This window comes from Mixophyes fleayi, chromosome 5 (assembly GCF_038048845.1).
Source record: "Mixophyes fleayi isolate aMixFle1 chromosome 5, aMixFle1.hap1, whole genome shotgun sequence".
Taxonomy (NCBI): Eukaryota; Metazoa; Chordata; class Amphibia; order Anura; family Limnodynastidae; genus Mixophyes; species Mixophyes fleayi.
Window position 1 is genome coordinate 211,475,917 of NC_134406.1, and position 13,829 is coordinate 211,489,745.

The window sequence follows — 13,829 nt, forward strand, 5'->3', positions numbered from 1 at the left end:
AAAAAAAAAAATGACAGCAGTTTTCCTGTTCATAAAAAATCTGGGCAAATTTTGTGTTTTTACCAATGATTTCAAATATTCAAAATGACAAACACGGTGCCAGAAGAAGCTGCAGATTGTTATTTTGGAATCGCACCATTGCTGGACTATATTGTACTGTACTGTACCACCTAACTCGATATAATGGTCAGGAATGGCAAATGATTGCCATGCTGTGTGATTTACGCTGCAGTGGTCAGTGTAATAAGAGAGTGTGGTGAAAATGCTGATTTATGTGGAGGAGATCTCTTCATTGTTGCTCTGACTCTGTGTTGTCTTTCAGGGCAGTGCAAACTTGGACATCCAAAATGTAAACCAGCAAACAGCTCTGCATCTGGCTGTGGAGCGTCAGCATACACAAATTGTCAGGGTAAGAACTCATGACTTGTAAATGGCTATTTACTACTAAAGTTAATCTTTAAAACAAGGTAGCTCTGGCTGATGAAATGATGAGCCCAAATAAATTTAGCTGTAATACTTAAATATATATGAGCTCAAGGGCTCGACACATTAAGTCATTAAGTAGTCTATGGAGGTTGTCCTGCCAGAACTTGGACAGTCTCCATCACATTTCGTTCCAAGATTTGGAACAGATGTATTGGTTTTGTGGACATGGAAAACTGTTTTCTGGTGGTATCCGTTTTCTAAACTCTTCTGCCTAGGGTTGTTTTTGTTTTTTTTAAGTTTATCATAGTCAAAAGGGATGTGGGCCTTCTATCCGAATCTATATTTAGTTCAGATTGACTTCTTGGTCACTACCTGTGAATTTTATCATTGAGCTACTACAGAATAGTTTTGTTCATGTTGGTAGCATTTGTATAATTGACCCACTTTCATACTACAACTGCATAGTAAATTCATTGAGAATCCAAATTTCAGAAGGTTTCTTTTGTGTGGGTAGAAGGGCATCCAACATTTATTAGATGGGTACTTTAGGGTGCCACATTTGACTGACTAGAATACCATGGCATTCTAAAGCAATAATACCATTAATCGGTGCTGCATGCAGCGGATTGACATCAGCATTTTCGATCCACTTTCATGATGTGCTGACTGTGGGTTTTATTGCTTTAAAATGGTGCAGTGTACTGGTGGTCTTAAGGCACAAATCTCATACCGCCCTTGGATGTTTTGAAAACAGATAGTGTGCTAGGAAAGGGTTGGTCCCTTATATTTACTGGTTAATGAACAGCACATATCTGCTGTTTTATGCTGATTTATAAAATGTTTATTTTTAGGCACATGTGTTATTCTGAATTTCAAAGGCTATCTTTAAGCTCATATTTAAGCTCTCGGTAAAATTAGGTGTATTAAACCAAAATCCTACATTTTACTTGTGCTCTGTGGTTCTGTGAAAATCTGTCTGGTCCCCTGATGCTTCTAATGTCCTCTCTGTCCCCCTTATTTAGTCCCTAACCATAAACTTCTCATTCACTTCAAGTGGATTCATGGAGTGCAAATAAAATGTAGGATTTTATTTCAAGACTCCTAATTCATCTTAAAATATTCTGTTTTTGGTGGAATTAGCCTTTGACTTCTCCAGGGCTCCTGCTAAGTTACCCACTCATAGCCAGTGGGTATTGCAACTACAGACACATTGTTACACTGGAATACAGCAAACCCTTAGTACAGTAATCCTGAAGCCTGTAGCCGTGCATGTGATCGTCGTGATATAACCCCACTTTCATGTACAGCACATTTATGTATAGACATGGGAAAAAGCCTATAATGGTGCAACAAAGCTAATATGTCTAAGGTCTTATTCATACAAATGTTGGAATGAGATACGAATAGATTAGGAAAAGATAAACCTAAGTGAAGTCTGATGGCAGTGATTTCTGACACTTGAAAAACAGTGGCTAAAGTAGCTCGGTGGAAAGCACGGGAAAATCATGCGTTTTCTCATGTTTTACCTCTGACCAAAGTGTAGCACAGCTGTCTGTGTCATCTGCATTTTAGGCTTAGCAAATGGATCCCTGCGCCTGCAGCATTTTCTGCGCTCTGACATCAGTGCGGCTCTCAGGACACAGCATGAGCTCAATGTTTGTAACATTCTTGTGAAGAGCCCACAATGCTGTTTTTCAGCCATATGTTAATGGCCATGATGTGCAATCCTTTTTATTTCCATTTGGTGAATATTCATTTTAAAGGAAATCTTGACTAGCAATCTTATCTTCTTTAATTGTACTTAAAATGTAAATATTGCTTTTGCCTGTCTGTTTTTCTCATCACCGGTCAGTCTTATTCTAGTTGAGCGTCCTCTATGGACTGGTGAAAACGCATCTAAGATAAATGTTCTGATCTTTTAGTTGTTAGTCCGCGCTGAAGCCAAACTGGATATCCAAGATAAGGATGGCGATACCCCTCTACATGAAGCCCTTAGGCACCATACCTTGTCTCAGCTGCGCCAGCTCCAGGACATGCAGGATGTTGGCAAAGTAGATACTACATGGGAGCCATCAAAGAACACCGTAAGTATATCCAACCAGCTTATGTGTTGTCTTTTTAAGGTGTGATCATCCTAAGTATTTTATTGAATCATTGGTTCTATCTTCAAGAATAATTTAGTTTTTTGTTTTTTTTTCTCAAGTGCTTGAAATTAGTTTGATTGTCAATCTGTGGAATGATTAGCTTTCTTGTGTTATAATTCAGTATGTGTACTGCTGCCCAGTGTTCTTCAGGTAGACTTGGAACACTGCACTAAAATTACTGTCCACAAACTACCATATTTTTACAGGTTCTGTATTACTGAAATTAAGGAAAAGGTGTGATCTTGTAAGTAGTAGGGCATGCTGATTCATGGAACTTATTGGGTAAGTTAGACTGAACATGAAGGGCAGCTACCAGACTAGTTTCTGTACAGAGGTCAACATAAATATGACATAATGCCAACTTACTATGAGGAATTTGAAACTATTTTTGACATTTGTGATGTTACTTTTCATACAAGTAGTAAGAAGGCTACATATATATTATAATATGTTATGTATTAAACGGAAAAGCTGGTCATATTTTTTGCAGGCTGACCTCCAGCCATATTATGCTTATTAATCTTTGATTGGGGTGCACACGTAAATGAGATAAATTCCATGTATGGACATGGTTAGTGGCAGCACAGATCTTGGCGATGTGCAAGCACCCACATTGCTGGCTCATATGATTCCTTCCACTTCTCTTTCTGTCGTACTTCTTTACAGCATGTTACTGGTGATAGTCCCTCTTTATTCTAGTGGCTGGTTGGTGCTACATTAATGGTTATGTAATAAAGACCATTGCAAGTTGTGCACCTATATTAATCTGTTTTGAAATGGATATATGAAATTAATATTACTGATGAGTAAGTTCTCTGTACAGCGCTGCGTAATTAGTGGAGCTATATAAATAGATGATGATGAACACTGATCTAACACTGGTGGTAATGCATTTATGAATTGTTTTGTTATTTCAGCTCATTATGGGACTTGGAACTCAAGGTGCAGAGAAGAAGAGCGCAGCCTCTATCGCCTGCTTTCTTGCAGCAAATGGAGCTGACCTCACCATTCGCAACAAGAAAGGCCAGTCTCCTCTTGATCTGTGTCCTGATCCCAGCCTCTGCAAAGCTCTGGCTAAATGCCACAAGGAGAAGTCTAGGTATATGTTATATCATTTTACAGGTTATGTTATGTCCATAACCTGAACAGCTTGGAAAAGAATGGAGACTTATACCTATTCATTACATATGTTAAGAATTTGTTATACACATGTTCATTGTCTATACAATAATCTTGTAATAATTCAGATTATGTAACCATGTTTCTCTTTGGTATATGCAATATTATATACTTATTGTGCTACATTAAAAAGAAACGGTAAAAAAAAGTAAAGGGATTGGGAGATTAAATATGAAGTACATAAGTGCTATGAACAAAGTACGGAGGAGTATTTCCCAGAATGGGAGGTCGGTGTATTAGACTAGTGGAGGATAATCTGGTGAGTAGAAACTAGTATCGGAACCTTTCTAACTTCTAACCTTCCCAAACCCATTTCTAGTGGTCAAGTCGGATCGCACAGCCCATCTTTGATTAACAACGATTCTGAGACTCTGGAGGAGTGCATGGTGTGTTCAGATTTGAAGAGGGATACACTTTTTGGCCCATGTGGGCATATAGCTACCTGTTCTTTATGTTCTCCACGTGTGAAGAAATGTCTCCTCTGCAAAGAGCAAGTACAGTCTAGAACTAAGGTAAGTATTACTTGAGTGACTTATAAATGTTTATCATTTGATTTTCATTTCTCACATAACACCAACAATTGTATAACACAACCCTAATCTACCATCTGCTACTTGTTAAAGGGCATCAAAATGTATTTATGCAGTTGTCATCTCTTTATATCTCTGTCCGCGCTATAATGCCAGTTGTGACCTTGTATGGTAAGGTATGTAAGGATACACTGTATAATTCTGTTGCATGTGAGAATAAATGGAAATAAGAACAAATACATGGAGCTGATTTGTCAGGACAGTGGTCACCTTTTTACTATGGAAATTGATGAGGCCCTTCTGCCACTTTGATGCCAGACTGTTTGATATATACATTGATCCTTCCACATAGCATCATCTGTGCTCTGAATGTCCAGTATTGTTGAAGCACAAAAAAAACCCTAATTTAATTCACAGAGGCAGTTAAGAAATGATAATGTGTGTGTGTGATATTGTATTTACATGCAGCTCTTAATATTCCTAATGTGTTAACAAGTTGCAGATATTGTATAACAGCAGGAGCGTAGTTACTGGGTTGTAACTGTTGAGTTTAGTTCTCTTTAACTTTATTGGACAGTTTTAGTTTTATAAAATGTCCACAAAAGAAAATCTATTTGTGCAGTGCAAGTTCTTAAAACCTTAATGACATTTGGAGACAGGAACCCACAGGTGTTTTACTCTCATCAGCACTAACTTAACGGTATGGTCAGTGCTTCCATTATTGTTTACTTATTCATGTCTATTATTTGCATAATATTTCTATGTTATGACCACAGCAAATAAACTGGTGCACAAGAAAAAGGTGGTATTTCCTGGAGCAACCATTCAAGTGTTTATTTTCATTTTCTAAACTGCAGTAGAAAATAACAACTCTGATTCGTCTGCACTTAAATGTTCTCACATATGATTTAGAAAATTGGCTAAATCCTTAATTTAATTAATTGGAACATTAGTATTGAACTTCATGGCAGCAGATATTCTCCACTGAGTGTTCCACAAATATTTGGTTGTGCCAGCGCTTAATTTGTACAACACAAGAAAGAAAAATAAGAAATGAAACGCCAAGAGAGATAGTATGTGCCTTTGGTGGGACCAGCCTATGGAGGAGGATGGTCAGTCAGAGAGGGCATTACTAGAACTTAGTCTGCCTCCAGCCTCCTCCAATCTTCCTGTTAATGCTCTGCACAGCAGTTTACTGCGTGCGCCCCCCTCCCCCCCCCCCCCTCTTTGTGCTGTTAAGTATAACGGGAAAAGATCCTCTGCATGCACCAGTCGGGTTAGTGGGAAAGCAGGACACTCTTCCTGGGTTTTACTTGCACCTTCTCTGGGGGGTACTGTGCAGTGATGTCCGCTCTCTTGCAGGAAGAGGTGGTATGAACCCCCCCTATATATCCTATATGGAGATGCAGAGCGTAAGCGAGACCAGAGTTTCAGGGCTACCAGCAAAGTGTCAGAATGCCATTGCAATGCATTTCAGTACAAATTAAGCCATGGTTATTGTAACAAGTGTATTCTGGTATTCATGTGTTTCTATTTAATCTTTATTTACAGATTGAGGAATGTGTTGTGTGCTCGGACAAGAAAGCAGCAGTACTCTTTCAGCCATGTGGACATATGTGCGCTTGTGAAAGTAAGTTTATTGAGCTGCTCTTTATATATCCCAATTGTTGATCAACATCTGTACAGTAGTCCTTCCCCTTCAGCCAGGATGATTTCATTAGCAGTATCGTGGGTGGAGAATTTAGCTCCAGCTGGAAAGACAGTTATATATTTGTCTTTTGCAGATTTAGAGAAATATACATTATCTATCTATCCATACACACTATATATCTATTTTCAATTTTTTGTTAATCTCCTATAAAAAGTAAGGCTAACATTAACGTTGCTGACCGCCATCGCCATCCCTTACGCATGTGTTTTATACAGCTTTAGTGCATAGTAAATTACGACCACACTGAAAGTCGGATATGCATTAAGCTAATGTTTTCACCAGAAGTGACTGTATTTGCATGTCCAATTTTAGGTTGCTGACATATGTGTTTTCTCAATTCAAGTTCTCTCTGACCTTGAGAATGCATGACTAGAATACTGTTACATCCATGACATAAGCCAATCTACAAAGTGACACACGTTCTAGGAATCTCCTGTAGTAAGCGCTGCAAGGGACAAAGAAATGCTGACGTTCTGTCCTTTTATTAAAGTTCTACATTTCTTTTTGTTATAAATGTGTGTGCAGTGAATACAGCACCATTTCCTGTTATACAAGATGTCTACAGGTTGAGGTTTTTTACTTTCCAGATTGTGCGAGTCTTATGAAGAAGTGTGTTCAGTGTCGTGCTCTGGTTGAACGAAGAGTGCCTTTTGTTATGTGTTGTAGTGGGAAGGGGACAGAAGATGTCACAGATGACATAGGTAAGTAGAAGACTGTAAGTTGTGTCTGCAGGGTAAGGGCTCTTACTTATGGTCATTTTACCTAAACACCACTTTTTTAATTCAATTATAGCTAGCACATATACATATATATCACTTTTATCTGGTTTCCCATCCATCATTGGAGATCTTCTCTCTGATATAATTCAATGCGAGACAACACACCAAAAACAATCTGTTTTAGGAAGTGCCTTCAGGTTAATAAAGCTATTTCCCCTTTCCCTATAGGAATGCATTAGATTGCTCTGAAATGATCCCTCTACATAAATATGCACAAAAAATATGGTTAGTTATTAAAATAATGTCGGCAACGGGATGTAATGTTCTCAGATGTATGATATGCCCCTTTTTGTCAGTGACCCTGAAACTTCCATACCACAGGGGGGGGTAATTCAATTGTCCGCAAGATTTTTTTTTTTCGCGCCGCGTTAAAAAAAAAAAAAAAATCACCCGCGGGTTTTTAACTGGTATACAGACCGTTAACGCAGCCTGAAAACTCGTGCAATTCAATTGAAAAAGAGGGAACATTAATCATTGTGTTTGTGAGTTTTTAGGGGAGTGAAGGGCAGTTTTAACGCTGTCATGTATAACACAAAAAAAGGATTGCCATACATTTTCATACATTTTATTGTATTACACAACCATTCTAGTTGAGAATATCTACATTACAGTACTTTCTTTAGCATATTTTTTTATTTAACTACTTTTTACTATAGAATCATCTATATCATGTCAAAACACATAAGTACAAACATATTTGTAACAAAAACATACATAGATATATTTAATTATTGATTTTATTTATTTTTTATTTCATTATTCATTATTTCATTATTATATTGTACGGCGCTGCGGACACCTTGTGGCGCCATATAAATAAAGAATAATAATTATTTTTTCACAAGAAAATCAACTTTTACATGTTAGGCATTAGTGATAAACATAGTTTATCTTTTTTTCTCTCATAAGTACATGATTTCAAATAGTTTTCAGAGGTTTTTTATTTTTATCACACCCCAAAGAGGTGCGAGATAAAGCAGCATATTGGCCTGTTTAACGCGCCGCGTTAAAAAACGATTGAATTGCTTTTAACGCGGCTGCCTCTCGCACACCCTATACTTTCAATAGACCCACTGGAGCGCGAGAGGACCGTTTGATGAAAAGAAACGGGAGTGTTAAAAATGGAATTGAATCGCGGGTAAAGTTAACCCGCTCGAAAATGAGAAAAAAAAAAGCGTTAAAATGACTTGACGCCGTCTAAAAAAAATAATAAAATCTTGCGGCCAATTGAATACCCCCCCCTTGGTCTTGTATGTAAGTTACAGTGACCAACCTAATCATAAATTACACAGACCATTTGAATGTTTGTTGTTCTTTGGCTTCACTCTCACAAGCTGCATCTCCTTTTTACTTCTCTCTTGTGTTGCAGTATTAAGAGGTATTGTGTGTACTTTTCATGAAAATATAGTATTTATTCTGGAATCGAAATTACTCTTTTACGCTGGTATAATGTATCAATTTCAGACGGCTGTCACAGTGGTGGTCTTTTATTACTGGATGTTGTGCTTTGCATTGCAGCAGGGGGGAACATTCCAGCCTTACAGAAGGACAAGGACAATACCAATGTCAATGCAGATGTGCAGAAGCTGCAGCAGCAGTTACAAGATATAAAAGAACAGGTAATCTTCAAATAAATCACCATTAAGATACATTCATTTGCATGTGCAATATTTAATGCTTGCATTTAGCTGTTTACCATTCATAGGAATTTTAGAACCCTTTTAATGCCCTTTTATTGTGATTTCCTAGGCTTGTGAATCGGGAATTTCACAGGTATATTACACCCAGCAGAATAGACATGCTCAATGTTAAAACTGATTCTACTGTTTGTAATTTAAGGGTCATCATTTGACACAGTCTACTAAACTTGAAATATAGTGATTAGTATGCTGGATATATGTCTACATTATAGGACCGGGGTAGGCAGAGAGGCCAACACTTTATTATATTTGTATTTCATTATAGTGACAATATGAAGTGTGGTTTACAATGAATAAACAGCCATGATGTTAATTAGGCTTTCAACCATGCATACCTAATTAGGACACCTCCTATGGTGAGGTTCTGTGTCTTTAACATTTTTACTGGTTGTCTATTTTTCATGGCTTGGTCGTCTTATGTTTTATACATTGGGGGACATTGCATAAGGATAGACACTCTTGCTACATTTACCCTACAGCACTGATTTTCAAATAATCAGCACAAATAGCAAGCGGACCTGTACATTATGGAAATGTCAGGTAGTTTTATATATTTCTTAATACTTTCTATAATACAATGTACGCATGTGTTCGGGTGTTTTTCAACAAAAAGCAGCAAGGTACATAAGACTAATTGCAGATTTGCATTAGAGGATATGATTTATTTAATCAGCAATGTTCTGACTGTAGTGCTGTACTGAATGTTCTGACTGAACACTGATCAAGCCTATGTGCTTAGTGCCTAAAACCTTACTGTTGGTGCCTATGTTTCTCTGGAATCCACTTGACAAATATCTTTCCTGGCTACTTGAAAGGTCCGGCATTTTCTTTTGCTGGGGAGACTCCTGTCTGCCCCTAGCCATAAAGTTTCCTTTTCCATAGAGCAAACGTCCATGTCCACGGCATTGACATTTTTCTCATCTGCTTTTTTCATAAGTGCGTCTGATTTTCTGCAAACCACATAGTTTCACTGACCACTGTTGTGGCATCTGTGGAGCCGCAAAAGTGGTGCTTTGCCCAATGGGAGGAGATGGGGCAGAACAGGGAGTACATTTTTAAATCTGGATTACGTAAAACGAGATGTCTTAGTTTTGCAGAAGTAAATGAAAATAAATCAATGAAAGACATAATTGTTACATGGTGTGATTATTTACATATGCTGCAGGGTGTAGAAGGCACATTTAGGGTGTGTTTCTAGTATTACAGGTCACACACATTGATCTCCTTGCAGAAGGACCTTTATATTTCCTCCTGCTCAGAGGTGGTGTAAAGCAGGCCTTGTCCTATACTCTGACTGGGACACATTTGGAACCTCTTGGGTAAAATTTGATGGAAGAACATATTTATAAGTGCACTTCGGCCACTGTAATAAGCATCAAAAACACAAAAGTGACACATGGTACACTCACTTTCATAATTAAATATAGAAATGAGGCTAATCAGTGCAGTCTTTTTTTTCGGAGAAAAATGGAAACCTTTAATAAAGGGGACATTCTTTAAGTGGAAGTAGGTTGGGATTTCTGATGACCACGTTATAATTTCCATCATGCAAAATTGTAGAATATATCCACAGATGTAGGTGGTTCCAAAGACTGGGTGGTGGGCTTGTTCCTAGAGTGTGTATATTATAATGCACAGAATGTCATTAGCTGTTGATGAACTGTCTGAAATTAGACTGATTCCAACAGATGGTGTTCATTTAATAATTCTTATAATATTTATTTTGCTGTAGACCATGTGTCCTGTTTGTCTGGATCGGCTCAAGAATATGATCTTCATGTGTGGACATGGAACTTGTCAGCTCTGTGGAGACCGGATGAGTGAATGCCCCATTTGTCGGAAGGCCATAGAGAGAAGAATCCTATTGTACTAGACTCAGAATTTTTTGTTTGTTTCTTTTCTGTATATAGTTTTCCCAAATACTCCAGTTTTGTAGGCGCAAAGTTCCAGTGTTCAGCAGCTTGTAAAATAACTGGAAATGATGCATGAAACGGACTGTGTGCTAGTTCCTGCCACTTGTTTTGTTGTTGTTTTTTTAAGCCATGTCAATTTACGGTTTCCTTTTCTTGCCTGCAAAATACTTTAAATTGTTTTTTGTGCTCTACCTAAAATTGTAAGGTATATCTCAAATCTCACTGTTATACAGTGATTTTGAGGTAACAAAAATGGTGGCTGGATCAACTACACATTTTCCTAATCCAAAAACTGTTTATTTAAAGAAATCTAGTTTTGGCACGGTCACTCCTGCGCACATGTGTGGTATATTGTCCCGCCTGTGCTCAGGAATGAACATGCTTTATAGTAAGCCTGCTAGTAGTCCTTGGGCTGGAGATTGTAATTAGCGCAGTGGTGTTATCTCTATGAAGATGAGTAATGGTATTTCTTTTATTCATTTGCAGATACAGTATGTCATGTTAGGAGACAGAAAACTTCATGTAAAGAAACTGAGATGTTGAGCTCCCAAAGACAGAACAAAGAAGCTAACTTGATACCTTTTTGAGATAATCCATAATGAATGTAAACTGTTCAGGTGCCCCAAAGCATAATATTCACAATGGTTTCTTTAAAAAAAAAAAAATAATAAAAAAAAAAATAATATATATATTTTTTTAAGGCTGCTGATCAGATGTCATTTTCACATCACCAATGTGTGTTTAAAAATTGAGATCACATTTATCAATATGTCCCTTGGATTTTGTTTACCGGACATTTGAAACAAATCACTTATTAATTTTATTTTATTTTTTTTCTATCCCCCTCCCTTTTTTTCTCCTTTTATGTATAATATATGATGTATTAAGCCATGTTTTTGTCAGTCATGGTAAACACTAAAGTGATCCCTATTCAATAAATTTTCTCCCCCTAAAGAAGACCCCCCACCCCCTCACTTCCTTTTACCCTTTACGCATAATCAATGCTGAAACTGCAGCAGAGAGAATTTCAAAGAGTTTGTCAAAGATAGCTTTATGGTGGAGGGCGGCACCTGATAGGGTAACCGTAACACCTGTTTGTTACAGAACCTGCTGCTTGTGGAAAATGCAGCACTTGTGAAATGTGGGAGGTGAGAGTGGAATTGGGGTTCCCTTAGAATGGAGAACTTCAGTGGAATTCTTCTCCTTTAAAAGCACAAGATACACACTGGGTGTTCAATAAAGAGATTAAATAAAAATCAGTGCTTTCCAATGCCGGCCAACTTCTCTCTTTGATCGATCTTGGTGGCTCAAACTTATTAAAATGTTGCGTCGGAATCATAATCCTGTAAATAGATGAGTGTGCCCATGTTCTTTAAGCATTAGCAGTGCAGTGTTGCTGTACTTTACTAGGGAAGCAAAAATTTACGCTAAATAGATTAGGTTAATCCTGGTGGAGTATATCATTAGGAGTTCTAATGCGACACTTGCATATATTTGTTTGTGCTACATCCTGTGGCCATTTTCCTATTTCTTGGAGATGTCTTGGTTTAATTTATAACTTACAACAAGGTATCATGAAGCCACACATCACTCACAAAGATTAACATGTATCTGTTACCTAAGATTTGCTGTTGAGTATTTCAGCGGTCTCGCTAACAATTGAATACCCCCCTAAATCTTTTTAATAATTGCACATGTTTTCTGTAGGATATTGCATGGTAACACATATATTTATGTATCATTTCTGCTTCTTCAAAGACTACATTTAAAGTTGTACATTAGAACCTGTACCTTTGGAAATGGTCCTATATAAAGCTAGGAAGACCCCTAATATTTACTTCTATAGCTTTTCTTAAAAGAAAATAAAGATTCACGGATAGTGGACAACACTAGTAACACTTATGTTCTTCATATCAATAAGTATATCTTTAATGCTTTCAGCTACTCTGTCACTGCTATTATGTTATTATTATTACTATGATGTTCTAAATATTTATTGCATTTAATACTAATTATGAAATGACCGTTCTAAACTGCAGCTGATTGGTTGCCCATGGTCTCTGAATATTATTCAGATGTTTTTCCGTTCAGTTGTCAAGATTGTGCTTTCTGGAATTCACACTTTAAATTGATGCCTTATACATGGCTAGTGAATGCCAGAACATTGAATTAAAATGATTTATTTATATTTCTACTTCTCTAAAATTCCCTGTTCTCTACATGATTAATAAAAGAATAACAACTCCAGCTAAGCTGTATCATTTGACATTGAGGGCAAAGGAAATATGTAAATTGTATGTTCATGCAGTGTATCATTCAAGCCTAAGGCTTCACTTTGACTAGTCTTCATCTCACCATTATGTCCTAATCAAAAAAGGCAGTTTAAAGAATTCTCTATTTTGCTGCTTAGCTGCTAGTTTTTTGTTTGTTTTTTTAGTGTTCTAGGTAAAAAAGAAATCAAAAACAATTTATACTTTTTAGAATTTTTGTTGTTGTTATACTGTTTTTGTATGTGTTACGCCGGTGAAGTTATTGCATACACAGATATTGCTACTGCACCATAGAAATCTGCTTCATGTAATAGTATACACTACAATGCAAGCCTACTCTCATTTTAATGTTGTTTGTGCATATAAGCTTACTACCTCAAAGGTGAGGTAAAATATACCGTTAAAGAGGATGTCCAGCTAAAGTCATCCCCAACAAAGTTGTGGCCCCTAACAGCAGTAAAGCGGTATCCCAGTGGGTCCCCTGCTGTTACGTTAGTATTGCTGCTGGAATCGCCACAATATACAGTTTTTCTCCTGTCATTTGGAGTACTCAGAATTGCACCTTTTTCAGCATTGCTTGGTGCGAGGAGGAAAAGGTCTGTCGCTGTACATCCCCTTTAACTTCTATGTTCTAGTAATATGGCTTTTTCCTTTTAATTTTTTAATATGTATTTCAAGATTTGAATTTTGAAATTGATAGGTTATGTAACTGCTCTAGTTCTGGAATCAAAACAATTGTATGTTTAAACCTAAAACATTTTGTACATTACTGAAAATATTCATTGCTTGTTGTATTACAGCATGGCTTAAGCTTTAATAAATACTAATATTTTACAACTGGTAGCGGCTTAATTCTGTTGCATATAATTGCACACGTTCTCAAGCAAACTATGCTCTAAAGAAGGTGTTCCTAACCTGTGGTCAATGAACTTCGAAGGGAAAAAGATATAAAAAAATAACTTCTGGTTGAAAATGTCATATATTTGGTGCTGACAGGTGTTTGGGCTCCAAAAAGTCATCCATAGGCTTCTCCAGACTGCCAAAGAACCCTGCTCTAAAGGGTTTTTTTCTACTTGAAGGTACTATAACTTCTTATTTTAATGTTTCTCCTTTACTTGATGAATAAATATATATATATATATATATATATGTGATATATGTATGTGTAGGACCCAAC

At 37.0% G+C, this 13,829-nt stretch overlaps 1 protein-coding gene across 4 annotated transcripts in view; it reads left to right on the forward strand.

The window, feature by feature from the left end:
- MIB1 (MIB E3 ubiquitin protein ligase 1) overlaps positions 1-13,489 on the forward strand; it is a 58,264-nt gene extending 44,775 nt beyond the window's left edge. The window contains exons 14-22 of one of the 4 annotated variants that reach the window (XM_075213398.1): positions 323-409; positions 2,349-2,510; positions 3,488-3,669; positions 4,069-4,261; positions 5,831-5,909; positions 6,578-6,691; positions 8,234-8,388; positions 10,202-10,335; positions 10,869-13,489. In XM_075213398.1, the coding sequence (XP_075069499.1) occupies positions 323-409; positions 2,349-2,510; positions 3,488-3,669; positions 4,069-4,261; positions 5,831-5,909; positions 6,578-6,691; positions 8,234-8,388; positions 10,202-10,335; positions 10,869-10,887 (1,125 nt within the window). In that variant the 3' untranslated portion in view covers positions 10,888-13,489. Of the gene's footprint in view, positions 1-322; positions 410-2,348; positions 2,511-3,487; positions 3,670-4,068; positions 4,262-5,830; positions 5,910-6,577; positions 6,692-8,233; positions 8,389-10,201; positions 10,343-10,868 lie in introns of those variants that run through there. The other 3 variants (XM_075213400.1, XM_075213399.1, XM_075213401.1) reach the window with 3 other exon arrangements.
- The last annotated feature ends 340 nt before the right edge of the window (positions 13,490-13,829 follow it).